The sequence below is a fragment of the Xylaria bambusicola genome (genome assembly GCF_022495145.1).
Source record: "Xylaria bambusicola strain CBS 139988 unplaced genomic scaffold F5B22scaffold_10, whole genome shotgun sequence".
Lineage (NCBI taxonomy): Eukaryota > Fungi > Ascomycota > Sordariomycetes > Xylariales > Xylariaceae > Xylaria > Xylaria bambusicola.
In genome coordinates this window covers 352458-379506 of record NW_025953563.1, presented here as the reverse complement: position 1 = coordinate 379506, position 27049 = coordinate 352458, and the positions used below count along the sequence as shown (strand labels likewise).

The 27049-nt window shown below is 49.3% G+C and overlaps 7 protein-coding genes across 7 annotated transcripts; 4 read left to right on the top strand and 3 right to left on the bottom strand.

Annotated features, from left to right (window-relative positions):
* The first annotated feature begins 11366 nt into the window (after window positions 1–11366).
* Window positions 11367–13873, top strand: F5B22DRAFT_597377 (uncharacterized protein). The gene is made up of 8 exons (XM_047974300.1): window positions 11367–11559; window positions 11647–11691; window positions 11757–11804; window positions 11892–12228; window positions 12380–12512; window positions 12570–12996; window positions 13091–13164; window positions 13284–13873. The coding sequence occupies exons 1-8, from the start codon at window positions 11506–11508 to the stop codon at window positions 13363–13365; spliced, it is 1200 nt and encodes a 399-aa protein (XP_047833071.1). The 5' UTR covers window positions 11367–11505; the 3' UTR covers window positions 13366–13873.
* A 1163-nt stretch (window positions 13874–15036) lies between these two features.
* F5B22DRAFT_644294 (uncharacterized protein) lies at window positions 15037–15387 on the bottom strand (the record flags this gene model as incomplete). The annotated part of the gene is made up of 1 exon (XM_047978404.1): window positions 15037–15387. One exon carries the CDS (start codon window positions 15385–15387, stop codon window positions 15037–15039), a length of 351 nt encoding a protein of 116 aa, XP_047833070.1.
* Window positions 15388–16164: 777 nt separating this feature from the next.
* Window positions 16165–18693, top strand: F5B22DRAFT_35855 (uncharacterized protein). Its single transcript, XM_047971045.1, has 5 exons — window positions 16165–16409; window positions 16659–16679; window positions 16750–16777; window positions 17847–18232; window positions 18510–18693. The coding sequence occupies exons 1-4, from the start codon at window positions 16312–16314 to the stop codon at window positions 18186–18188; spliced, it is 489 nt and encodes a 162-aa protein (XP_047833069.1). The 5' UTR covers window positions 16165–16311; the 3' UTR covers window positions 18189–18232; window positions 18510–18693.
* Window positions 18694–19487: 794 nt separating this feature from the next.
* Window positions 19488–20728, bottom strand: F5B22DRAFT_35738 (acyl-CoA N-acyltransferase). Its single transcript, XM_047971028.1, has 2 exons — window positions 20675–20728; window positions 19488–20580 (listed from the first exon to the last, which is right to left on the bottom strand). Exon 2 carries the CDS (start codon window positions 20496–20498, stop codon window positions 19803–19805), a length of 696 nt encoding a protein of 231 aa, XP_047833068.1. The 5' UTR covers window positions 20499–20580; window positions 20675–20728; the 3' UTR covers window positions 19488–19802.
* A 496-nt stretch (window positions 20729–21224) lies between these two features.
* Window positions 21225–25421, bottom strand: F5B22DRAFT_35736 (glycine dehydrogenase). The gene is made up of 3 exons (XM_047971027.1): window positions 22135–25421; window positions 21536–22054; window positions 21225–21475 (listed from the first exon to the last, which is right to left on the bottom strand). Exons 1-3 carry the CDS (start codon window positions 24809–24811, stop codon window positions 21414–21416), a joined length of 3258 nt encoding a protein of 1085 aa, XP_047833067.1. The 5' UTR covers window positions 24812–25421; the 3' UTR covers window positions 21225–21413.
* On the top strand, window positions 25125–26520 carry F5B22DRAFT_35821 (uncharacterized protein). The gene is made up of 5 exons (XM_047971038.1): window positions 25125–25551; window positions 25640–25652; window positions 25914–26085; window positions 26195–26296; window positions 26387–26520. The coding sequence occupies exons 1-3, from the start codon at window positions 25437–25439 to the stop codon at window positions 26056–26058; spliced, it is 273 nt and encodes a 90-aa protein (XP_047833065.1). The 5' UTR covers window positions 25125–25436; the 3' UTR covers window positions 26059–26085; window positions 26195–26296; window positions 26387–26520.
* On the top strand, window positions 25423–26461 carry F5B22DRAFT_35757 (mitochondrial outer membrane translocase complex, subunit Tom5). Its single transcript, XM_047971030.1, has 4 exons — window positions 25423–25652; window positions 25707–26085; window positions 26195–26296; window positions 26387–26461. Exons 2-4 carry the CDS (start codon window positions 26073–26075, stop codon window positions 26422–26424), a joined length of 153 nt encoding a protein of 50 aa, XP_047833066.1. The 5' UTR covers window positions 25423–25652; window positions 25707–26072; the 3' UTR covers window positions 26425–26461.
* Window positions 26521–27049: the final 529 nt, after the last annotated feature.

Below are 27049 nucleotides of genomic sequence, written 5' to 3'. Positions count from 1 at the left end.
GACAACCAATGGCTAATGGCTACCAATCCCGGGTTTGCGGCGGTAGACTACCGAAGAGACCATCCAGGGACTATCCGGGGACCGGCGTGGAAAAGGACGACGGAGGACTAAAATCCCGGAGAGGAGAACGCGAGGACCAGGGAGACGAAAAAGAAGAACAAGAAGAACGAGAAGAACCAAGACAAGAAGAGGAAAAGGGCGTCGAAGGATAGATAACGACAGAAGGAGAGGAGGACCCAGGAGTCTGGTACACACCCGGCTTTTTGTCCCAAGCAGCTGAAGGGCAGACATAAGTACACATACCTCCGTCTGGATTGACTTGACGGACGGCATCCAGTACTCCGTACCTAGGTAGATATCCCAATCCCACTACCTACCGTACGATAGCAAGTGTGGACTACCTAGATGTATGTAGCAGCAGTATGGGACGAGCGTGACGGGTTGCAGCAGCTAGCCAGCTACACCCTACCATTCCTCGCATGGCGCCATTGCCAAGGCGTGCGTGCTGTATGATGTGTGTAGATGCACGTACGTGTACAGTACAGCACGACGTGCCTACATAGTACGTGCAGCTACTAAGATGGGTATAGGCATCATCCTGGATATTGAGGCTATAGCGCCTCTCCATCCCATGCCTACTTACTTGAGTACATACTTACGATGCTACATACCAGGCCAGACCAAGCAAGCAAGCATGGCTCCCAGACTATACCGGACCATCCCAGGGAATATCATAACCACGAAGAGATGTGTCGAACACGGGGTCACCGCCTGCGAGTCGACATGGCGAATAGACGATGTCGATGTCTTGGGGTCCATGTATACTACTCTTGATGTAGTTACTCCGGCAAGTTAGAGCGTAGCTGTGTCAAGCTCAAGTTGATTCAAACTAAACTTGGCGGTTGGTAGTCAGGATATTGTGAACTTGGAACAACATGGGCGAAGGCGAGACGGACAACAACCTGACAAGGGTGGGCAGAAGAAAACGGTCAAAAAGACGGTTAAGAGCAGTGAAGTAAGTATCGTTATGTAGGTACGGATAGAAGATGGATAGAAAATACTTACAGTGTACTCCCACCTACCTAGGTAGACTGTTGGCCCTGAAATCCCTGCAGCACATGCACTACCTACACTACCTACCTAAGTAGGTACCTAGGGAGTATTGTATGTACCTACATACATAGGTATGTACATACCTAGGTAGGTAATAAGGTGTGGGCAGAGTATGGGTTACCGGTACCTGTAAAGACCTGTCCGTACGAGTATATATATACTACACTAGCAGTATCCTTTTGGTTGTCTTCTGAATGTCTGCTCGGCTTCCAAAAATCAAAAATCAGAGATAAGCTGCACTCGGAGTAAGGGAGCCACAGTACAAAGCACAGTACCTACCTAGGCAGATAGTGTCATAGCGATAAATAAGGTATACTATGTAGGTAGGTATACCTTAGGTACTTCACACGCTGGAGTGCCTAACCGAGGGAGATACTACAGATTCGAGGTCCGTGCTCCCAGTGAACCCCACTGCAGTCTGCCCGCTGTAATAGTTGATTTAGTTGAGTGCAGTAGTATATTGGTACTTAACCTTACCTGGTAGGTACTTGCTTAGGGATGTATGTACATATGTAGCCAACCGCTGTCTCAGGACCTGCGTCGGCCGCTTGGGACAATTACCTTGTATATGAATGAGTTATTCCTCCAACGCTATGAAACGCCTCACAGTATCATGGCTGAATCAAGACAAATATATCGTATCGTCACCATCTCATCACCATCTTCGCCGCCAATAACGGCGCGGCCAGCCCGCAGACTATTGCACAAGGCTGCCAGTTCGAGCCGATTCGAGCTGGCCTCGTCACCCACAGAGCTATTCGCAGAACTATTCACAGAGCTACGTTACAGTACTAAGCACTCGATATTACCTACCTGCAAGAGCCTACCTGCCGTAACAAGCGAGCATGGCGAACGGTGGCGTTGATAGCAGAAATCCCAACGACAAGGTTAATCAGGGAGGTATAGTACCTACGAACCCCCGTGTCCAAGGGCTTAGAACAAGCCACTGACTAATGGGCACCCAGTGCCATGTGGTCTGTGGCAGCATCGCGTGTCTTGACCACACTGTAGCTTATTCGATGTCTCGTCCAGTAGTATCGTGTGAGTTGGAGGGCGTGCGTCCCACATGTTCACCACGAACGACCAACATCGTCCACCATGGCGCAGTCTGCAAGGTACTGGCTGTCTCTCCTCTTCCAGCATTGCTGACTTCGAATGCCTTCCCTTCTCCGTCCTAGGCCGACGAAAACCGCCGCCTTTTGTCGTTGTTGGTCCTCTCGAGGCCTTGTCACCATCAGTGCCGATGTCAGAAGCTCAGCGTAAGGATCGACCTCCCAGTGCAACCTACACTTGCAGGCACACATCTTGTACTCCCCCAGGATCATTCGTAGGAGGCATCGCCCCCCTAAGAACACCCTACCTACTACTTGCATACCCCGGTCTCTGTTGGACGTCATGGGTTAGGTGTGTTATACTAGCCGCTTTGATTAAAGTCAGAAGAGATGATTTACCTTAGGTAGTAGAAGAGGCAGTCAAAGCCTCCATAGTGACCATACCTACGAGCAGTGGGGTTACTTCGACGCCGTCGTTCAGCACCCTACTTGGTATACAGGCCTCCAGGTCATGTCCCTATCGTGTATTGCCTCTAGACTCCAACATTGCCAAACTTCCACCAACCATGAATAGAGGGAGCTTGTGGATGTATCGCGGCAGGATAAATGACCCGTATCACTGAGAATCGTCTAGGAGCTACTGTACACTACTATGGTAACCCTTGTGGCCCACTTCTTGGTTCAATCGAGCGATCTTTTAGATATCCCTTGTCTTTGTGTCAGACTATTAAGAGGATCTATTATGAACTGCGGTCCTGGGGGTATAGCATAGCACCACCCGATTCGGGACTTTCCGCGATATCAACCAGGCAAGCGGCCACTTAGTGGCACAGGAACGGAGACGTTTGTTACCGCCAAAGAACAGTAGTGGATGCAGAACATGTCCCGAACTACGAGTACAGAGCAATGCGTGTTGTGCTTCGTTCAGTTCGTCCCAGCCAGTTCACACATATATACATGGATCTGTCATTATAGGGCATTGCAGCGCAGGTTAATGGCACCTAGCATCTTCAATGCTTGGCAAACAACGCAACAAGCGAGGCCTCTGTGGAGAAGCGAAGCCACGGTGACACAGCACGGCTAGAGGGGATGTGACTCGGTGAGAGTCAACCTGGTGTCCACGGCTGAAGCCATGGCCGGATATCACCATCGCATTCACTCACTCAGCCGGCCACCATTTGTATGGTGTTCCCGTGGCCTGTGTGATCTTCGATGACATGATCCTAGCCGATCAGCTGAAGCGCAGTCTAAACAGCGATCAAGTTGGGGGAGCCGATACAAATACACATGAGTAGCTGCTCCCAGTCCAGCGTTGGTGATAATGTAAGCCAGGGTCTCCCCGGTTCTGCCTCGGCAAAGTGCTCTCGATACATTGTGATGCGAGCAAACGTTTTGGAACAAAAAAGAAATACGGAGAGCCCGGCTATCAGGGCTGAGAAGGGGGTGAGGTCATCCCACAAATGCCTTGTCACAGGCTAGTTTCCTGTCACTTGAACCGCCACATATTCCTCCCACAAGACAGTAACCCAGGCCGTCCATCCAGTGGGTTGTCAATAGTGAAGAATGACGACAACAGCGACAACGACCAAGCCGAGCTGGCCTACAATATCAAAGTGGAGGGTCCGGACAGAATGCGGACCAACCTTCATACGATGTGGAACGAGGATGACACTTAGTGTTGTCCGCAGGTGCCCGTGGAATGTGGAATCCGCTAAAAACCCTGTCTGGAATATCTATGCCAACAGCTGGTGTTGTTCCATGGCGACATCACCCCGCCTTTTGCCCCCTCTACACTGCTACGTCCAAGGTAATTTTGAAGATTCGTTGGTCTCATGCAAAGATAACACCCCACTGAGAACTAACCTAGTGCTTTGTCTTGTCTCCGCCAAACTGCATCGCAGACGGAGCTAGCAAAGATGCTGCTCCGTGATGTCGTCTAAGCACCGGTCTAAGCACTCAGGCCGCTCTTTACCAATCATGACACTGCATAACCTACATACCTGCTACGGCGCTGGTACATACCTTCATATAGTACAACTTACTAGCAAGATATTGTGAGATGTCCACATTCTCCATCAACGACACTAACAGTAGATTCAACAGCGAAGTGAGGGCCTTGCGCAGAACTCGCCATTGGCAGCTGTACCACAAGCTTCATTTAAATGAAAAAAAAAAAGCCCCTAGACAACTAGCTATATGCCCGGCTGCTTTGACATACATTCTTACTAATACTCCGCACACAGTTGCGTCCAATCGCGTACGATTATCAAGCCGATCAAACTTCTTCAGTATCTGATACATGCTAAGGTTAGTAACAGAGTACATCGTAGTGTACACTACTTAGGTTGCTCAGATTTGCAATCATCCCCGGTCTCAGATCGGCGCCTATACACTACGTATTACCTAGCCCTACTTACATGTACACGACCAGAATCATGACACCAAAAACTTTGACATTGGCGGAGCATCAGGTTCACACGAGTACCAATTCCCCGGTCAATCAGCTATACTCCTTTAGTGCAAGATACCTTCTCGACGGTCCATTCCACGAGGTTCCTGAGAACTCTCTCTCCCGTCTTTAACTCTTTCTTCCTTCTTCCCTCATTTTTAATTCTTTCTCCTCTGCTACCGTCAATTCTGTGAATGGGACGAAGCAGGCATGAAGAATTGACCAATCTGGCTTAATGATGTGGCGGTCCAATAGCAAGAACCCTTGTTGTATAACGGGACGGGGATCCCTTACCCTTTGCTGCAGGGCAGATCCTGTCACGGGAAGGTCAATCCCGGATACCGCCCGGAGGTCCTCCTCTCAAGCCACAGAATCCGCCTACACTGTATTGTATGCAGATACAGTACTACGTATGTACGCTATCTACAGTAGCTATTGTAGATGTCTGGCCAGTCCGATCTAGACTCTCGTGTAGAGCTTCTCCGCAGTCTGTTACACATGAGCGGTGATCCCTAGCACGATTGCACCAGTAGCACGCTCTGTGCTGTGAACACAGTCATCTTTGGCAAGCTATGTAGTTGGATGGTGGCTAGACGCCAATGGTCGATAGAGATAAACGCGAGACCGTTGGTGATCTACCTCACAATACCACCGAGATTCTCAACCATGCAATCAGGGACAGCTGTATATGGACTTCACAAGCTTAAGAAGCACATAGGTACTGGAACCTGCTCCCTAGTGGGAGCCAGTGACTGGTTCCCAATGTCAATCCGAGGTACAGCGCAATCAGAGGCCAAGAATCTGACGCATCCTTATATTCTCTTCCCTACCTATATCACCCTCCTTGCCCGCTTCATCACGTCGCACGCATTCGGTGAACTACTATATGGTCGACCAGGTCGACTAATACTGATAGCTCATGCGTTCTGTTTAGAACCTAGATCAGCTACTGGGCAGCAGCTTGCGGCGAAGTGTGATTCGATATGATAAGTATAATACTAGTGAAGACTATGCCGCACCGCGTAAGAGGAGTAGTCATCGCAATAGGGCAACAACATAGTAGTAGGTAGCCGGGATAAGTTGCGTTGCATTCATAGCTATTGCAGTTCATGGAGGCGGTAGTGTCACAATTATCCATGTAGGTCACAGTCCATGGGTGTCACTGTCATGTATGCCGTATTCAAAGGGCAACATCATCCAATAGGGGGCACCATTTTCTTATGAAATATACGATCTGTCACGTAGCTCAAGATGAGCGAGGAACCGGATCTCCCGAAAGCAACCTCTAGATATGGATGAACAAGACACCACACACACGCGCGCGCGCACACACGAACGTACACTTCAGTTTACCAGTTACGGCTTCCCTCATTCACATTTTCCGTTGACTCAGATTCTTCTGCAGCAGGCTACCAGTGAACCGATCGACTAATACAAGAGTTCACGTCACCGCATCAGCGAGGCAGCTATAGTAGCTACCACACGTAGTGACTGTGCCAATCGTACGGATTCTCGGTCCTCCTGTATTTAACGCGTATGGCGCGTCTATTGTCCATGGCCGTCTTGGAATCCGGTTGGGAATATATTCCTTCAGACTAGGCCAGTAGGCAAAACCAGGTGACGGCTAGTGTGAAACGCATGATTGCAAGTGGTCGAACTTGAATTCAAAAACAGGAAAAGAAATAGATTCCGCTACAAGCGCGCCAACCCTAAAGTTTACTGGCTCACACAAACGGTGGCCTGGTATTCTTTCGATAAAACCTTTTCTCCTTTGGATGTTGTATTCTCAGCGTCGCACTCGCTTCCGGACCGTCTGTCCCACCATCACCATCAGCCAGTCTCAAGCCCCGTTATCTCCCCCGTCCCTTGGAGTGATCTACGCTACAGGCTACTGCGGGTCCCACGGGTATGTATGGGTCTTGGTCCTGGGGTGGATGATGGTACCTGATTTCTCTCTTCTGCCGCTGGATTGCACACTTTCAGTGAGCCAGCACTAATACCCAGGTTAGATAGCCGGAGCGACGATCTTCGTGAAACCTTGGATCACCAACTACTTGCCCATCTTGCGGTTCGCTGTATCCTTTGGCCTGTCACGAACAGCGAAGGCATCGATCGCACCCACACGTAGGCATAGGAGCCGCGGCATACCAGAATATCGGTACAATAATGATGAATTACAGTACGCCACAGAAGTCATAATTTGAACCGCCAATGGGAGCTAGGGAGTGTGCTGGAGAGGAGAAGCTGCAACGATCAGGCCAGATACCCCAATAGCGCAGGGCTCTATAGGGACGGAATGAGTCGAGGGGCCCGCCGGCCAGGCCACTTGTTGTGTCCTTCTATGCCTTGCAATATGCCCGCGAATACATTACCTAATCCAATGTTGAGACGTTTAGGGATACACACGACGTTTGAATCTCCATCGTGAGAAGTTGACTGGACAAGTCACGTGCTGGACGATCCTGTGCTCCTTGCAAGGCGCGATTCGATTCCCATCTACCGATCCTCCAAGTTCTGCTCCAAGGTTTGCTTCCATGCTGAATCGTTCTGCCCCCATTGGCCTTGATGTAGTCGCTTAGCGAACGACCCTGCCAGTAGCGAATCAACTATACAGACCCGGTTATGCCGATGGGCTTCTAGGCTTGGAGGTTGGAGAAAGAGCGTAATTCCCTCCCGCCCTCTCCCCTCTCTGTCGTTCTCGTTACTCCAACGCCCCAATACCAGTCCTCGATCAACGGGCAGCTGCCGCCGCGGCGACGGCGGATTGTTACGCCTGCGTACATTCAGGCATGCATTCATATCTACGGTACTCTGCGATTACATTGCCTATATGCTTGCATGCAGGACGAGTAGGTATGATGACACGACATGTGATATTCTGTGATCCTGTCCTGGACTTTCCCATACAGACTACCACACTACACCAACTTCTCAGCTACTAACACGATCGACCGTGCGCAACGCGTGTGATAGGATAGACTGAAGTCACATTTCTCTAACTGGACAATATGCGTACTTACTTACTCACCCATTGGCGGCCTGAGAAGCAAAGCAAGTCCTACGTTTTCTTTTCTTGGCACGGACGGGTACACTGCAGCCAGGCACTCGCTCAACGGGCGCGCAGACTCCAGAGTGAGTATTCCGCGCAACGGCATGCGTGTGATGGATACGACCGTGGTCTGCTCCTCTATCGTCGGCCTCTGATTCAGCACGCACGAATGAGCAATATACAGCGCAGCACAAGACGTTGACGAGACCTAGAAATGTTGGGGTATCTTGACTACAGCCAGCGACTCCGCCAGTCAGTTATGTATCCACTAGATTTGTATGGTACTGTATGCCCCTCTACGAGCTGCTGCTACGGGCTAGATTTGATACCTGCTGCCATGAAACAGTACACACGCGGCACGGCAGAAAGCGACAAGGAGATACGCATCTGCACACAGCCGTCACGGTTCAAGAGCTAGATGGAGAGTCCAGAGCCAAGGCAGAGAACACTAATCTACCTAGCAAGGTGTTATTGGGTGCTTTTGTGTGCCTGTGCTCGTTAAGGTAATACTCGCGCGGGAGCCTGGTCCTTCACAGAACCGCTTGCCAAGGAAGTCATGATTTGAGCCAAAAAATGCCTCTCCAGCTCGCTAGTCTTTTTCCCATCTTCTCATTGCTCTTGCCCCGTAGCTGCGGGGGACTTCTCAACGGCGGGGTAGTGAAGGGTTGTGATGTGCTGCTAGAGTCGGTGAGCTATGAGAGGCAGTCGTGTAGGTGCCCAACAGCACCGAGGCGACGGGGCCGATGTTGTGCATGTATAACCAGCATATTGGTCTCCGTTCGGCACAGTCGTATGAGCGATTCCACACAAGCAGAGTGAGCTTTGCCGGGACTTGCAGTGGAGATAGGTACATTGGCAGGTATCACTCCCTAACTGGCGGCATTGAGGGCTGCGTCAAGATTCATGCAAGCAATGCAGCATAACGATGAAACACCGTTGCGCCTCAATGCTACTGCCACCCGTGACTCTGCGCGGAGAGTAGTCAACGGCAGAGCATCCCTTTTGAGAAATAACAAAAATAAAGCGTCCGCACTAACTTACCTTGCTAGACCATGGTTGATTCAATGCCGCCTGTCCGTGCTCTGGAAAACATGCATACCGCCGTTTGTGCGTTAATCCCGACTCCCGTTACGGACGGGAGAAAACCCGACGGAAGTTTACGGCTGTTGCGCTTCACGATGTCATCGCTTACCGTCGGACTAGCTTCCCGGGTTCGTGTCGCCCAGTGCCGTGCCATGACGCGATAATACTACTGCTGCTACCACTAATAGTATACAATTTGTCTATATTAACGTGATTGTGCGAACATCCAAGGCCGGCTCTTCCTCTCGTCATACCCTCAAATCTCCCTTTTAGGGTCAATATGGTGCCTTTTTTATTTTTGTCATTGGTCCCCACGCTCCCGCCCAGGACCCGGAACTTACATTACGAGCTAGTGAAACCCCACCTTGAACCAGCCAGTTGTACAGACTGGGGACAGTGCTACCCTCGCCCACAGATAGACCGCGTCAGATGATCATGTGCCAGCGAAGGAGCAGAAGAGATCCGGAGGTAAGACATGTGATTAGTATCATCAAAGCGGGCACCGTGAGATCGACGGGGATGAGTGGTGGGGTCGCCGTCTTCCGAAGGTAAGACGTAGGAGGGATGCCGGTCTTTGGGATTTCGTGACAATAACAACGGAGGGCAAGGTAGTTGGGTCTATAGGACTGGGATTCAACTCAGCTTGCGTCATGCTAGTTCTGGATTTTAATGTGCGGACGTAGTTTGAGGTGTATTGTCTCGCTGGGGGATCGAACAGCAACAAGCTGCGAGCAAACACGTCTCATGCTGTGCTCACCGCTCATCTCACGTAGGTCACCAGGCGCTATCTTCAAAATATCGTACCACGACAAGTTCATAAGGCCATTTTACTAGCCGCTTTAACATGGCATCGGATTGTCGTCGCGGGATAGGCATGTCATGGTAGTAGCATTGCTGAGAGATGAGACGCGAACGCAAAGTTGACGTGTCAGGGGCTTTCTGCAGTTCCTCCCTCCTGAAGGTATAGCAGTAAGCACTCAAATGAGACATGCCTTATTCAGTGACTCTAGGCTTAAGCGAGACTCCTGGCACCGCATTTCGAGAGTTTCGGTCATAGTAGTATAGTGAGCGCCTGGCCAACTAATCGTTTCCAAGTGTGCTAGGGGTATACCCAGTCCGACGCCTTTACAACGGTAAGTGGCACGAAAGAATGCAGTTTGGGTTATCCCATGTATTGAATGAAGTCTTTCTCGATTGTCCAAGAAAGACTCATACCTAGCCGCCAGCATCCTGACGATATCTTCTGGATCATACAACTCGAGATAACAGACTGGACGCGTAATACAGGGACTAACCTATATCCCCCTGTGTCTCCCCATGTTGGTGAGTTGGCATGTTCAACGTTTCGTACCCCATCTCACCCGGCTGGTGGAGATCATTATCATGTGGTATAAGTCATACACTATATTTCATCGAAGGCTATATGACATCAGTCACATCCATCAGGTTTCTTATGGCGCTGCTGAATGAACCAGCCCCAGTTACGCTTATCCATGCCGGAACCGTTGGTTTACATGTATGCTTCTTAGCTGTCTACGACGACATGGTGTAAGGAACACAGCGATGTCTGACGTGTTCCTAGACTTACGTGGAGGGTCTCATCCTCATATCTATCTATTGTCATAGGTAATTTTTAGATGATAGTATTGCGAATTTCTCATACAAGTTCAAGTACTATACATTAAAAACCTTTTGACGTGACTGCGTTACCTACCTTCTGTTGAGTATACTCACACATCGCTAGAAGCACGTGCGCCAGAGATCAACCCTCCGACGTGTCCCAGTCCTTTCATTTGTTACGAATGAGTTTCTGAACGGGGCTCACTGAGCTAAGTATCTCATTAATCGTTCAGCTTGAGCTAAGACGGACGCCTTTAGGAAAACCAATTGGTTATATCTGAACAGAATCACGTTCCTCAAATAAACTTCCAAGAATAGGCCGATAGCTTGGAGTCTTATCTCGGCTTGAAGCCTTACGTCCCAACAATAGCAGCAGTAATCATCAGTGGTATGTAATTCTCACCCTTTACCGCTCTATTTTACCTCCGTTAAGCTTACAGAAACAATAGGGCAACTAATGTTGTTTCCCTTTCTTAAACATATCAGATTTTAGGCAGAAAACTCGTCGTTGCGAATCGTAAGAGAAATTTTTATAGTCCTCGATGGAATTGAGGCCTTGCCCTTTTAGCTTCATAATTTTATCTTCGACATTAATCGATGATCATGATAGATTACGTATACATACATACCATGTCCATTTGCCTTGATTACCAATCCTCACGAATCAGCAATCGAAGATCCCACTTACACCTATGCACAAAGGGTTCAAGCTTAGTCAACTACATGGGGCTCAACATGGGCCAATGGCAGCGTCATCAACGATCTGATAAAGTGAATCACTTTAGCGGATTTCATTTCGGCAATAGCGGAGGTGGAAGATCTGTACTCGAGAGTCGCGACGGGCCATGACTAGTAAGCATCGGTACCCCGAAGCTACCTGAGCCAAATAATGCTCCGAGACGGCAACCGACGATGGCGCTCGGCTTTAAGCCTGTCAAGCTTATCAGATCCGAGTCGCGATACCATAAATAACGGTTACCTACGTAGTGAAATGTATGAATATTCTTCGCGTAGAATGTTTTACTCAAGAATAATATACAGCTTTCTAAGGAAGTGGTCGTATATTTTGTAGACATTGCTGCTTCCTCTGCTAATCAAAATTGATCGAAATCGGTCAGAATACAAGAGACGAATAGAAGATGGCTGCTAGCTTTAGAAACATTATTGTTGTTGGGGGATCTTATGTCGGCGTGGTCAGTCGGTCTCATTCCAGATCCATTCCTATCGAACATTCGCAATAAATTATGTATATCTACTAACCTTTCTTCTTCTTCTTCAAGGCCACCACACAAGGTCTTGCCAATCTCTTACCATCAACCCATCGTGTAAGTGACAGGCGATTACCATTAAACCCCGTATTTAAACAAAGCCTTATTAACGAAGATTACAGGTTCTCTTAATTGAGCCGCATAGTCATTTCCATCATCTATTCGCTTTTGTGAGTCTAATAGTGCACACAATACCATCTACATCACAAAAGCATTCGTATATGTGGTCTGACTAACCCGCCAATGAATGAGAATAGCCACGATTCGCCATCGTCCCTGCATACGAACACAAGGCCTTTATTCCTTACTCCGGTACCTTTGCCGAGGCGCCCAACCCATACCGACATCATGTTGTCCAGGCACGAGTCTCTCAGTTACACAAAGACCGCGTCGTCCTCGACCGGGATTGGCAGGGTCTGCGCGAGATCCCCTACGACTATCTAGTCATGGCCACTGGCACAAGGTTGCGGGCACCTGGTACCATGCAAAACGATGAGAAGCCTCTGTCGGTGAAATACCTACAGGGCTACCAGCAGCGCATCAAGGATGCGAAGTCGGTCGCTATCGTTGGTGGCGGCGCCGTCGGAGTACAGAGTAAGTGGTGAAGTTCGGGGTTGTATCTTTGTCTGAGAGATTTCAAGAGACAATGTCTTCTTTGGGCTGAAATTATGAGATACCGATTGGCCTTCGAAGTCTCGGAACATGTCCAGATTGTACTAGTGACGACTAATTCTCAGTATCACAGTGGCGACGGACCTCAAGGAAATATATCCGGAGAAGGAGATCATGCTAGTACATTCACGAGAGCAGCTAATGCCAGTATATCACAGCAAGCTGAGCGATATAATCAAAGCACGATGTCACGAACTAGGCGTCAAGTGAGTACCACTCATGACCAATCCCCCCACACCCCATATCTAATCCATTTAAACCAGACTTATCCTCGGGTCTCGCGTGAATATCCCAGCAGATGACTTCCAACAGACCGCATCCCCAGGCAAGCCCATAACAATATCTCTCGAGAACGGCACCACGCTCTCCGCAGACGTCGTCATCCCCGCGACAGGACAAACGCCCAACACGCAATTCCTCCACACGCTCCCACCCTCATCGCCAAACTCGCTCATCAACCCGGCCAACGGCTTCGTCCGCGTCCGTCCGACACTGCAGCTCCAGGACCCGGGGTACCCGCACGTATTCGCGGTCGGCGACGTCGCCGACAGCGGCGCGCACAAAGCGGCTCGGCCGGGCGCGGCACAAGCACAAGTCGTAGCCAAGAACATCCTCGCCCTAGTCGAGGGGCGCGAGGCCGTTGACACGATAGAAGTGAGCCCCGCGGCGATCCATTTGACGCTCGGTCTGGTAAGTTGCAAAGCAAGCCGCTATAGCGTATAATTGCGTCAACCCCTTTCTCTTCTCTACGGTGTGTAGTTAGTTACTAACACATGACGATAAGACGAAGAACCTGATCTTCCGCAATCCGGATCCATCGAAGGGGGAGACTGAGCCTACGATAGTGCCTAGAGAGGAGTAAGTTTGTCCTTCGCACCCCTTCCCCATCCCTTACCCCAGTATGATGAATTCTTCGTTGTTGTTGTTTTTTCGGAGCCAAGAGATGACAGGAGGGCATTAACTAACGCATCGAGCAGCGGGAAGCGCGATATGGGGATACACGGAGTCTGGACTCGACGCGGAGTCAAAGTCCAGGGGGAGGCCGACTATCATCTATAGGCAAGTACCTAATTAGTTCAGCCCGACCGAATACGTCAAAAGTTGAGAATTTCAAGTTCTTCTATTTAAACAGATAGAACGTCACAGAATCGCGCGTACACCGCCTTTGAAATTACGGGGACACCGTCGTGACTTTCACGACGTGGATAAGGATACTCGAGCGAGGTTTGAGGTTAACCGAGTTGTGTACCAGGGGTGGGTAGACATGCGTGTTTTTGGCATTGAAAATGTTGAATGGAAAGAGGAAATGGCGATGGCGAATTAGACTAGATATGGCAGAAAGGTAATCAACGGAATGATTCCACAGTGAGAAATACCTAGCGAAATGGAGGAAAGATGAGAATTCACCAATCTCTTCGCTTCTAAGATCAGCCATTCAATAATTGCGCCTCGATTCTTCGGATCATTCGCGAGGGACAAGACTTCTACTGATTGACTAACGTGTTTCGAACAAGTTAAGAAAGAAAGTCTGATACCGGGCGTCACAATATAGGTCATAAAGACGATCATTTAAATAAATGGTATTTGGAAACTCAACTACCCAGCGCCTCTCTCATACAAATGTCCCCTACACACACCATGCATTTCACTGCATTGATCTCATCCCAAAGCCTCATAATTTCCAACCTCCAAACGTAAAATTCATCCGCAATTCAGAAAGATATGAAAAAAAAAAAGTAAAAAAAGTCCGTGGCGAAGGCCAACAATTGTTTTGGTAGAAAATCGGGTGTGTCAAAAGCCAACAAAATCCCTCACAAAAATGTGTGAGTGTACGATGTATCTTTCGTTTTTTTTCTTCCGGCGCCGTGGAGTGTTTGTTTTCCTCTTTCAAATTTCGCAAGTCAACCTCGAAATCATCCTCGGCCGGCGAGTAATCTCAACAACAGGGTATCTCAACAACGCGGAGGCACATGAAAGGGTATGAAAAAGGCGTAAAAAGGGGGAAAAGTGCCTCCGGTCGCCTTTGTCACGGCGTTCAATCATGAACGATGAGACAAGGGCTAGGTGGAAAAAAAGAGTGGTCTTAAGAATTGAAACTAAAGGCCAGCCAGTAACACGAATCAATTCGTGAGTGGTACCCTAGACCAGGCGCAACTTCAGCAGGCAACGATTGGTAGAGGGCGCAGTAAGGTGAAAACCAGTCCCAGAGGGTATTTTGGCAGTAGTGGATTCATCAAGACGGGTTAAGTTGAGAGCCACAGCTGAGCGGATGGCTGTCGCAGGTGTCCGATCTCAGGAACGTGAAACGTATGTGTTGCTGGTTCATTGAAACATTAACGGTGAATTTGGATAACACCAAACACGCTCAACACTGCTCGAAAAAAAAGGCTTGAAAAGTAAGGTTGTTGAGACCGACAAATGGTGATTATTCGGACCATGAGCGAATGCTCACAGCTTGCAGAAGTGAAAAGAGGAATCTTTGAAGTTTAGCGTGGATTCGTTGCCGTAATTCGGGTATATATCGTGGGATCGTCCGTCTTGTCGCGTGTAATTGTAACCTGACAGCGCTGAAGGCGGGGAACGTTGGTTTTTGACAAAAGAAAAGAATGAATTGATGTTCGCATCGAACGAGTTCGGGATCGACAGTAATCCTTGTCCTGAGGCCCTTCCAATCCGGCGGTCCGCTTCCTGCAACGAACAGCCCACACCAGGTAACGCGTAACGCCATCTTTACATCAAGGCCGCCACGACCATACCAACCACACCGGCAAAGCCGAAGGCGCTCAAAGAACCAGCGCCGCTGTTGTTGGTGTCGGAGGTCGGTGTAGAGGTAGGCGAGGAGCTAGTAGGAGACACAGAGCCTTGGTGGGCACTCGTGGTGGTGGGGAGAATGGTAGAATAGCCGGTACCGATGGGGTTGTGGAAGGAGGAAGTAGTCGCGTTCGCATAGACGCTCGAGGTGGCGACCCTAGCGATGGTGACATACTTGGTCATGGTCATGGTCGATGTCAAGGTGGAAGTATCGTCGGCGACGGCCAACAAGGGCAGAAGCGCGGTTGCGACAAGAGTCTTGAGCTGCATTGCGACGAATGGTTCTCGGAGAAGTTGTTATATCGTGACGCAACTTTCTTTTTCCTAGGTTTTCTTCAGGGAGTCGGTAGACAGATGGTATGCGATGCGACTTGAGCGCTTCGTAAATATACGACGATTGGAATTGGAGTGTGTGTGGCGTGTATACACGTGTAATGCGATGCGATGCGATCGGGGCGGTGTTGTTGCGATAATGGCAGACAGAGAGAGAGCGTGGGTGTGAATAGTCGATATTCAAGTTGGAATTGGGAATTGTCGTGTGTGGTATTCGTAGAAGTCGTAAGAGAACTGAACTTTGCCAACGAAGTCCGGTCTGTTTCAGAAACGAATGTCTGGGGTGTGGGTGGGAGAGAAAGATTCAAGGGAGAAGACGACGAGGGAGTGATATTGTCGCGTAACGAAGTAAATGAGAGAGGGTTTGTCAAAAAAGCGGGAAGAGAAGAGGGGGGGGGGGGTCAGCACGGACGGGTACCTGACAGACAGCCCACGATCGGGCTTGGACAGGCTCGACAGGGTCTGGACAGGGCACTTTCTGGGGGTCGCCTTTGGCTGCCTTTGGTTGCCTTTGGTTGCCCTTTGCTGTGCCCTGCAGCGCGAAATTAGCAATGCCGGGGGCCACTAAGACGCTACCAAGACGCCACTAAGGACGGCAAACAAGGGCTCTGATAGGTCACAAAGAGGCCCCAAGCCTGTTCAAAGGCCACCCGACCTCCACCCGGACCCCGGTCTGTCCCCACCATCGCGAAGTCAGCTAACCACAGATGCCATCTTCATTTGCTTGACTCTACTTGACTTTGTTCCGCTCTCCATTTACCATTTACCGTTGCCCTTTGAGACGGGCAAGACGGGATACCCATTGGCCCCATAGACCCCCAGCGCTTTATTCCAGTTGGCTCGATTGACGGCCTAAAAGAAATGTCTTTGAGTCTATCATTGTTATTCTTATTACTATCACTTCAACGTGACAATCATCATCACGATCCTCTCTCGGGACAAGTCACTATCTACCTTAAGTAAGTTAAGCATACCTAGCTGTCTGCACACTTATACACACGTGTACGGTGTCTGTAATACGCACGTGGATATGATGATGCCCGAGGAGGACCTAAAAACCTTGGTACAAGATGCTGTGTTGTTCAACCTGACTTGAAAGTGCAGTACAGCCTACCTTGCTCATCTTCTTGATTCTACGCATAGGTAGCTATGTGGTACATGTGCTGCCTGCGTGTAAGATCACACTTCAGCTGACCGACTCTATACAGTCACTTAAATGTGTCTCAAATGTAGGCAGATGGCAAAGACTTCAACCAATTAAGGGCAAAAGTACCACTCTACAGTACTTACACTCCCTAGCTCGCTCTGGCCGGCGCGTGCTTCCCCAGCATCGCTCTATCACTACGCCATTTTACGACAACTCAGTACCAGTTGTAGACGAGTATAGAGACTTAAGATCTTTACTAATATGAGGTATTTTACGGCATAAATAGTAAGACATCAGTACATCGCTTCTAGCCTTCCGGCATGTAGAGTTGACGGCACTAGTGACAAAGAGCATGGGCCATCGGAGATTACACACCCTACCCTGACCCATCTCTAACTTCAAATCATCGTCTTCTCTCCGCTTCCATTGCGCTGCCAGCGGTAAGTAAATAGTGTGTACCTACCTACGGTACTTACTCTACAGGCCACAAGATAAGCTCTGCTACAAAGGGGCATCGATGTTTGCTGAATCCTGGGTTGATGCTCCTTTCCCCATACAAGCCTTTTGATGTACTTACATACCTAGTAGAGCGTTTATACTTAGTACTGATTACCCCATGATATGATGGCAGGATCAAACCAACACGGCACAGCATCTATGTATTCCTACAGTACAGCGCTGACAAGACAGACCAGAAAGACGCCTCCATCTTCCATTATGCCTTACCTGAGAGTTGTTCGCTCGCTAGTGGTCCTCAGCTTCCCATCAGCTTAGGCTGTTTGTGTAAGTAGTACACTAGATTGTACCCGAGACCGCTACTCATGAGAGATTAGTCTGACCCAGTTTCATAGATCATCGTATGTATATGACTTGGATCATATAGGTAGAGAAGCGAATAATTGGTTGGCGATGTGTCATTCGCACCTTTTTTGTTCCTGGCTAATGTAGGCGTGCCTACACTAATGCCAGGGCAAGGCATCGCCAATGGTTCGTTCGTTCCCCTTTTAGTTTGTCTCATTTCGTCCGAGCAACAAAACACGCTTTGCACTAAATGGCGATCAGCTCTTTTTCTTTCATCATTCTTTGCGGAGAAGGCCAATTCTGGAAATGGACATCCCATTCCCCGTTCCTATCTGATGTAACCCTAGCCATATTTGAGAAATGGGCTCGTTCTCCTCGCTCTCCGAGAAATACTTGGGTATATCGTCTGTCGCCAATGGCAATACGACTGACTCCAATGACCACCCAGCATCATCTCTGTACCTGCATAGAGCTGGCATCCCGTGGGGTCTCAGCTGGGGAATTGGGGAGAAATGCTGACCAGCCAGATCGGATGAGGCGATGTCCACGTTGCAGCGATTTTTTTTTTAATTGTTTCTTCCCTACTTATCCTTCCCCACCCTATCCTTCGTGTTACCATTCACTGTTCACCACGTCTTCTACATTAGTGCTGAGTTGGTCGGTGAGAGAGCCCTACCTACTTACTTACATTTATCTTTTTATGAGTCAGCGTTTGTGCAGCGCGGGGCTACTCTTCCTCGAAAACTCATGCACTCGCAAAAACATCATCATTCAAGGGTATCAGAACTGAAAATACCCAAGAAAACGGTTTACGGGTAAAGACTATAGGATAGAGTAGGTACCTAGTCTCTATTGTCCAGGGCAGTGCAGATGGTCTGATAGGGGCCGTGATAGGATATATTCATCTGTACCTAGCTTTCGTTATGAAGGGGTAATATATTACCACTCTCCCTAATCGCGTACCGGATCCCTTGTGAAGTAGTCTACATAGTAGTCTAGATTACCTACTGTATGCACACTGAAGAATTCCCTTACTGTTCACAACCCATTTTACTCATATCACTGATGTCCTAACCGCCGTGGATGAAGTTTTTCCTAACCGCTGGTTTAGTTAGGACTTTCGTATTTCACGATATTTTAGCTCGTTTCATCCCGACCGAACGCAGTGACCGGTTCTTTCATCGCACGTGTGGCTGGGATGTGCACCGGGATCAAGGCTGTATACTAGACAAGCTATAGATCGTGTGGTGTCTCACCTCTTTTACCTGAGACTGTGGTGGTTTCCGACCAGGGCGCCTCATTTGACCCCAAGGGTAACTAACAGCCACCATGTCACACTCAACATGTTACCCCAGGCTCTCTCTTGCTCCATTTCCGTTTCTCGACAAAATACCCACGATGAGAAGAGAAGAACGCGCATCCTCTTCTTCTCTTTCACCCGCATTTTCCTAGTTATTTCTATCTACAAAGAAATATTACAAGGTTATCTGAAAATGCCGGGGTGACGTAGGTGGCTGTCGGTAATGATCCGATCGCGTTCAGCTAGGACCATCTCCTCAAATAGGTATGCGATCTCATTTACACTAGAGTACAAGTGCGCTACGGACCTACCTAGGCTAAGTAATGTAAGTAAGCAATGTCTCAAACTACGCGCGCGCATTTTTCTCATCTTTTCAGCTCTTCTTTTTCGTAAGCGGCTAACAAAGCCTTTTTACAAGGAGATTCCATGCTTCTTCTATGCTCTCGTGACCGTTCACTTTCCACGACGCTGTAATCCGCATCACAGGATAATCACTGTTTCGACCTGGTCTCTATCGCTCTGGCATGGGATTTATTTCTTGGAGTAGAGTAGTGACTAGTCGGAACTGAGAATCCATACTATCTTGAGCCTCTAGGTAGCAACGCTTGATTTCAATTGCGAGTCTCAGGTACACCATGCAGGTATGATGAAAGCGACATTCTTCACAAGGTCGTGTTGCCGTGGCGTTGCACTCGGCTTAAACACGAGAAAATACGTCATGTCTATCTCGCAAGCCGCTTCAGACTCAAGTCATACGCGCGGCAATTCTTCTCATATCGATGTCTAGCTTTCACATGCCTTGACAAACTCCAAAACACGGGTTGAGTAGTAGCTAGAACGAACGTCAAGTCATCTACCACATTCGGATCCAGCTTGGCGATCACATGTAGCGAAGACCTATGCTATTTTATCTCTCAATTGCATCTGTACCCATCATGTCTTTCAGACCTTGTTAATCGTATCCAGGTGGCTTTTCGCAAACCGTAACTACCATGACAACTTAACCGCTCGCCTGCTCACTCTCTTCCTCTTCATGTAAGATCGAGATGTGTTACATGAGCACACCAATCTTCAAAAGTCAAAAGTTACATACTAGACGCAGCCTCAAGCACTCTCCTCCGGCCCAGCATTCACAAAGCCCACAAGCGTGACGTCCTCGCCCTCATGTCCCGCTCTCCTGGACTTCACAGTCCAAGCCTTGAACTTCTTAAACCCAGATTTCTCCATGACCCTCGTGCTGCCGATATTCCCCTCCTCCACAATAGCGCCCAGCATCTCCCTCACCCTCCCCCCCTCTCCCACAACATCCTTCAAAAGAGAATCCCCATCAACAACCACCTCCCCCTCCTCTCTCGGCAGGCCCCACCAATCCTTCACATACGCCCTCAGAAACTCCGTCGCATACCCCTTGCCCCAGTGCTCCTTGCGGATCATATATCCGACCTCAGGCCATCCCAGCACCTCCGACGTCGGCCGGAAGACGCCCCCGAGCCCGATCAGCTCCCCCGTGGACGCGAGGCAGATCCCCGGGTTATACGTGTCCGCGTCGCCGGGGGCCAGGAACGGGTCCAGCTTCGCCTGCGTCTCGGACACGTCCGCGTCGACCCTGCCTAGCGCCGTGCACGCCATTACTTCGGGCTGCGTGCGCAGCGCGTGGAGCGCCGGGAGGTCGTCTTGCGTTAGGGCCCGGATGATGAGGCGTTCTGTTCTGATCGGGGCGCGCGCCGCGTTGGGCGGGAACGGGTGGCGCGGGAGGGTTGTTTGGACCTTGATTTTGGATGCGGGGTTTTCTGATGACATTTTTTATTTTATTTTTGAGATCTTTTTTTTTTTTTTTTTTCTTGTTGGTTTGGTGCTTGGTGGGTTTGATTGGGACGTTGAACTGAACAAATCAGTTGATCGAAATAGTGAGTGAAGTGTAAGGAATTTGTTTTTTTTTTTTAAATGGGCGTTTGATTGATGTTGTATCAGCGTACCTGAGCCCCTTTTCTGAAAAGATATGATGATAATAGAGAGGGCGAGAGACAGCAAATTGTTTGCTTAACTGGTTCCAATTGCTGAATTCCTCTCCCCAAGCGCGGGTTCTTAAATATGTAAATCATAAGTTGCTTCAATCTCAACTCCACTCCGCCCGGGTTTGGCTCGGCTCGGCTGCGGCATGAGTGGATGCAGGCGGTGAATAGATGGTCCATCAATGCGGAGAGGCAAGTGAGATCCGGCGATGACTCACCTCGTATCTCCCATCCCCCTTGTCTCTTAAAATCATACATTCTTAATCAGTACGTGAAGATTATACGAGGTCGTGCATTTCAATTCTATAGGAACCAACGTTCGTAGTACGCTAACCTCACAAGGTGTATATCTTGCGAACGCACAAAAATTATTGCAGCGTGCCTCGTATGAAGGTCTAATTGGTCTTCCTATCTCTTTGTATTTTGAACTCTATCAAATGCGTGTTGAAACAAGGCTTGACGCATAACCCTATGATTAGCCAATTTCCTTCGCTCAGTTAAGGGAGCCGAAGTCACCTAGTTGAATTACTCGGGGAAAAAATTCCATGTCATGTTGAACCATACTCCACACTGTAAATATGAGCCTTGAGGGGCTGGAAACCGGCGCACGACCCAGAACGCCGTTTTCCATGATGTTGAACCTTGGGTATGTTTTGAAAATACCTATACAGCCATACCATAACCAAAACGATGAACGTTACGCTTAAGCAGAAGTCGTGTCCTCAACTGGAGGGCATGTACAGAACAAATTGAGATCACCGTAAGCTGAGAAGAAGAGTTAGTTCACCAGGCTGTATATGAAATCAACATGATGCAAGGACTCACTATCGTCAATTCGAGCAACACTCGGCCAGAATTTCTTTTCCTTGAGCCAAGGAAGCGGGTATACCGCCTTCTCTCGAGAGTAGCTTCGCTCCCATTTGCCATCTCCATCCCCCTGGATGAGGTCCTGCATGGGGTGGGGTGCATTCTTGAGCACATTTCCCTCTCGAGGTACCTTGCCCTCTTCAACCTCGCGAATTTCCCCACGGATACTTATGAGAGCGTCAATGAAGCGGTCAAGCTCCTCCTTGCTCTCACTCTCCGTTGGCTCAATCATCAAGGTGTTCGCAACTGGCCAGCTCATGGTGGGTGCATGGAACCCATAATCCTGAAGGCGCTTGGCAATATCGATGGCTTCAATGCCAGCGGATTTGCTAAAAGGTCGAGTATCGAGAATGAATTCGTGGGCGCATCTTTCATTCTCATTGACATAAAGTATGGGATAGTGAGGCTTCAGGCGGGAAAGGATGTAGTTAGCGTTGAGTAGTGTCATCTTAGTGGCGTGCGTAAGCCCATCGCCACCTAGTGTAAAGTTAGCAAGTGTATTTCGAAGAGACCTGTGGTGTAACTAGCAGCAGTCAGTGGAAGAAAAGGAATCTTACCCATCAGAGTGTTATAGGCCCAGCTGATGACGTTAATACTTGCACTGCCATACTCGGAACTGCTTACGGCTCTTGAGTCGGTGTTGGTCTCAAGAGAAGTGTCGAGGAAGCGGTTCCTGGGGGGTTTGGGGTTTGGGTCTCCTGGTAAAAATTCCGCTAGGTGGCTCTTGACACAAATCGGTCCTACACCTGGCCCGCCTCCACCATGAGGTATACAGAAAGTCTTGTGTAAGTTGAGGTGGCACACGTCGGCGCCAATTTCTCCCGGAGAGCACAGCCCGATTTGAGCGTTCATATTAGCACCATCCATATAAACCTGGCCCCCGTGCTCATGCACGATTTGGCAGACCTTTTTTATCTCAGGTTCGAAAACACCAAAGGTGCTAGGATAGGTAACCATGATAGCTCCAAGCTTATCTTGGTATTGCTTGCATTTTGCTTCGAGATCTGCTATGTCGAGATTGCCGGTTTCAGAATTGCACTTGATTGGGACTACGCGCATACCTGCCATGGCAGCGGACGCGGGGTTTGTACCATGGGCAGATACTGGGATAAGGCAGATATCACGCTCCGTTTCCTCTTTACCAAGCCTTTTGTTCGCCTTGTGATACCCTCTAATTGCGCGTAACCCGGCAAATTCTCCTTGGGCTCCAGAGTTTGGTTGCAAAGAAGTCTTATCCATGCCCGTAATCTGCGCCAATTGTCTAGAGAGTTGTTCCAGCATTTCGATATAGCCACGCACGTCCTCAGGGGGGGCATATGGATGTACGTTGGAGAATTTGAGAACTGAGATGAGGGACATTTCAGTTGTTCCGTTAAGTTTCATAGTGCAAGAGCCAAGTGGAATCATAGAATGAACGAGAGATAGATCTTTTGACTGAAGGTGGTGAATATACCGTAGCATTTCCGTTTCCGAGTGATGCGTGTTGAAAACCGGATGTGTCATAAACGAGGAAGTTCGGCGGAAAGGTTCGGGAATATCCAGTGGACCGGCGTTTCTTGACAGAGTTCGTTTCAGATATTCACTGTCAACTAAACGCAAGCCACGTTCGTCTTTCCTTTCACGAAGGTTCCGAAATGCTGCAATAACAAGTGCTAGATGGCCGTGTGTGGTCGCTTCGTCGACAGAGATGCCGATTTTTGTCGGACCAATACGGCGAACAAGGCAGCCTGCGCTCTTGACCAAGAAAATATATTGCTGTTGCAGTGGGTTTGTTCTAAGATCGACCACCACCGTGTCGAATAACACACGACCAAGCTTGTCCCACTTATTCTTCATAACTTGGAACCCATGTGCTTCGGCTCCAGCCTGGACAGCTCGAGCACCACGGATACTCCTCTCTGCAATAGCCTTTAAGCCTTCAGGCCCATGGTAGATAGCATAGAAAGCGCTCATGTTAGCCAACAACGCCTGCGAGGTGCAAACGTTACTAGTGGCCTTTTCTCGGCGAATGTGCTGTTCCCTGGTCTGCAACGCTAATCTGTACGCGTTGCGGCCCATGCGGTCCTTCGATAGACCAACCAATCTGCCAGGAATTTTTCGCTTATGCTTCTCTGTCACAGAGAAAAATGCGGCGTGAGGCCCACCAAAACCGAGAGGAATACCGAACCGTTGGGCGCTACCGAATGCAATGTCCGCTCCCCACTCTCCAGGTGGCTTCAACACGGCCAAAGCCAACAGGTCAGTCGCGACGCTGAGGAGAGCGCCTTGCTTGTGCACAACTTCAGCCAAAGCGCTGTGGTCATCCACACCGCCAAAAGTGTCAGGATACTGGACCATGACACCAACAAGATCGTCGCCCAAAGCCTCAATCTCGGCATGGCTTTCCTCCTGTGACAGGTCTAGTGATAGAATAGTAATGCCAAACCCTTCGGCGCGGCCGCGCATCACTGCAATAGTCTGAGGATGCATTGTTGTCGAGACCACATACGTCTTACCTGGTCGCTTGGCCCGTGATGGCGGTAGAACATTCATCGAGAGCGTCATTGCTTCAGCAGCAGCGGTTCCTTCATCGAGCAAGCTAGCGTTGGCAATGGGAAGCGCAGTGAGATCCGAGACCATTGTCTGAAAGTTGAGCAAGGATTCTAGGCGCCCTTGGCTGATTTCAGGTTGATAAGGGGTATAACTTGTATACCAGGCAGGGTTTTCTAGCACATTCCGCTGGATAACAGAAGGCGTAAGAGCTTGATAATAGCCCTGTCCTATGAAAGTCTTTCTCACAAAGTCCCCCGCCACCAAATATCTGGCCTTATACATGAGGTACGACTCGGATGGCTCCGTAGCCCCTTTGAAACTCAACGCTGTCTGAGCTCTGATATCCGGGGGCAGAACTTGGGAGACAAAATCATCTAGGTCTTGAACAGGTGGTGAAAGGGCCTTGAGCATCTCGGTAGTTTCGGCGTCATCCGGTCCAATGTGGCGACGGACAAAGGTATCCAGCTGTGCGAACCCGCCCGCCCTATCCTCTAAAGATGGGGGAGAATTGATATGTTGACCAGTCTTGGGGATGGGAGTCTCGGAATAATTCCTCCGTCCCACGCCTGCGCGGCCAATCCGTGGAGAAAGGCATGTGCGGGTATGTGCCGAGCTCAGGCGAGGACGAAGACAGAGAGCTCGTGATTGGACAGAGAGCTGGCCCAGGGGCTGGGGAACAGCACGCGCGAGGGACGACGCCATGGTCAGTATTGGAGGTAGACAGGCCCCTTACCAGGCTGGCGTAGGTTGAGGTCTGACAAAATTGGTCGAACTGATAGCTATGACGCCGGCGCGCCGTCGCGGCGACCCAACTCGAGGATATACGAAATAACCAATATTCTCAAGAGGTAAGTGTTGTAGGATAAAGAGAGCAAGCAGGTAGGTATGCCTCGGCCTTGCTGCGAATCCTGTAAACTAGGTATCGCCAATACCACCTTGATCCGCCAGGGACAAGTGAGACAGACAATGGGCCCTATCTATTGACAAAGACGCCGTGCTCGTAGCAACCCGGTGCTCAGGCCCTCAATGCAGTCAGAGCAAGTCCGCCCACAATCGATATCGCCGATAAGTTCGTTCTTCTGTATCGAGAGGAAGAGGTAAAGAGTGAAAAATTGCTGGGGCGATTCAAGTCTGTACTCAGGTACACCGCATCAGAAGCCGATGGCGGCTCGGATGGTCGACCGAGAGCCAAAGATAAGTCTGATAAGGAGATAAGCCAAGAGGAACATGGGCAGCGGGTAGATTCGGATGACTACCTACTTCGTACTGGTCTGTACTGGCTTTCTCTCAGTCATAGTAAACCTTCCAAGGTTGTTTATTTGGTGAGATGAAGTGGTCCAAGAATTTCTATCTCTTAGCAATATTGTGCATCTCTACCGAGCAGACCCCACCTTTTTCTGCTGAGTTTTACTATCTCGACTCCCTAACCCAGGTACCTACAAGTAGGTAGTATTGTTCTTGAGATGTTGCTACCAGCAACTTTGTTACGAGGCTCGACGCTACTCTGGTTGCAGATGTCTAATCTATCAGGTAAATTGATTATGTAGGTACACACTGAGAAGCTACCTAGGTAGATAGGTATAACATTATTTTGCAGAATGCAGTGGTACAGTTACACAGTCTGGGAGTAGCACACGCGAACGCCACAGCTCTACCGCCACATTAAAACATGGAGGGAAGGAACCCTCCTGCAGGGCCAATGCCCAATCACATAGCACTGCTCTCTCAGGCCAGACTCCGGCCCTGTCAATGGACCTAAAAAAAATCGAGATGGGGATTTGGAGATAATAGATGACATCGTCAGTACCAAAAGACTACTGCTATTGTGCATTATACATCGCGAATTCTATATTGGCGATAACCACGACTCACCGATACTCCTGACGGCTTCACAACGAACCGCGACATTCCCCCTAGTTGTTAAGAACAACGAGTCCTTCGCCGTCTAGTCAATACTATCAATATGTTCGGTGGATGTGAGTCTCTATTGTTTCTGGCCCCATTGCTTCGGGGCAATGCGATCGCTTCGTCTTTTTTTTTTTTTTTGGTACCGAAGCTTCAGCACACCTACTAACACCAACTTAGTCGCACCCCCACAGCTCTCTGCCGAGGAGATGCGACAGCTTGAAGGCGAGGCCAACTTTACTGTCAAGTCGTTCTTCGCGACCGCTCTCGTCCTATATATCTGTACGTCATCCTCCCAGTCTACACTACGCCGTCTGGTCCATTACCGAAGCCGTTGGTCTCGAAACGTCCACTAACCGACATATCTTCAAGCTCCCTTCGTCGTCGACGCTGTCTCTGGCTTCTTGTAGACGACACCCGTGATACTAGATAGACTCGACGCATAAGAGCATACATAGCCTGTCAATTGCTGTCCGGGACCCGCCGATCAGAGAAGAGGATACAACGCCGCAGCCGAGCCACTATCATGCTTTTCAAAAGCTGTAACAATAGGAATGTACAATATTTTACACGTGGGCAAGGCTGTGGCGACACTACATTGGAACAAATAATGGGCATAGATGGCTAGAGAGCGATATTGTACCGCTCACAGTCAACACATTCGATCCCATTCCACCCCTCTATGGCACCCGGGAGCATGTGAACAGACCTTCACTGTATAGAACTATTTTATCAAACCCAAATCTCAAGATATATTAGCACCTCCACATGCCCGGTACAGGAATCAATGCAGCTGATTATGAGCGCCTCAAACGCCATGGCTTATGCACTTTCCTATGGCCAGCTCTGCGTAATAATACAAGCACAATTGTCTCCAGAAACTTAAATTCGCTGGCATTACCCGATGTCGAGTGCTCTATGGGAGTTTATTGTACCTTAATTTTCGAGACTAAGGCCTCGCGCTGGCTCTCGTCTCAGTTTGCCACTCATCGAAGTCCTTCTTAATGGATTCGACCTGGGCCTTCAAAGTCTGAA

Bases quoted from the DNA above. Each gene is read 5' to 3' on its own strand.
- F5B22DRAFT_35738 (XM_047971028.1), bottom strand. From the start codon at position 20,498: ATGTCATCAGAAAACCCCGCATCCAAAATCAAGGTCCAAACAACCCTC.
- F5B22DRAFT_35855 (XM_047971045.1), top strand. From the start codon at position 16,312: ATGTCTTTGAGTCTATCATTGTTATTCTTATTACTATCACTTCAACGT. The intron at 16,680-16,749 runs GTAGGCAGATGG...TACACTCCCTAG, and splicing joins CACTTAAATGTGTCTCAAAT to CTCGCTCTGGCCGGCGCGTG. The intron at 16,778-17,846 runs GCATCGCTCTAT...ATGACCACCCAG, and splicing joins GGCCGGCGCGTGCTTCCCCA to CATCATCTCTGTACCTGCAT.
- F5B22DRAFT_35821 (XM_047971038.1), top strand. From the start codon at position 25,437: ATGAAGTGGTCCAAGAATTTCTATCTCTTAGCAATATTGTGCATCTCT.
- F5B22DRAFT_35736 (XM_047971027.1), bottom strand. From the start codon at position 24,811: ATGGCGTCGTCCCTCGCGCGTGCTGTTCCCCAGCCCCTGGGCCAGCTC. The intron at 22,055-22,134 runs GTAAGATTCCTT...ACTTTACACTAG, and splicing joins GGCCTATAACACTCTGATGG to GTGGCGATGGGCTTACGCAC. The intron at 21,476-21,535 runs GTGAGTCCTTGC...TCTTCTTCTCAG, and splicing joins TGTTGCTCGAATTGACGATA to CTTACGGTGATCTCAATTTG.
- F5B22DRAFT_35757 (XM_047971030.1), top strand. The intron at 26,297-26,386 runs GTACGTCATCCT...CATATCTTCAAG, and splicing joins CGCTCTCGTCCTATATATCT to CTCCCTTCGTCGTCGACGCT.
- F5B22DRAFT_597377 (XM_047974300.1), top strand. From the start codon at position 11,506: ATGGCTGCTAGCTTTAGAAACATTATTGTTGTTGGGGGATCTTATGTC. The intron at 11,805-11,891 runs GTGAGTCTAATA...GAATGAGAATAG, and splicing joins TCCATCATCTATTCGCTTTT to CCACGATTCGCCATCGTCCC. The intron at 12,513-12,569 runs GTGAGTACCACT...CATTTAAACCAG, and splicing joins TGTCACGAACTAGGCGTCAA to ACTTATCCTCGGGTCTCGCG.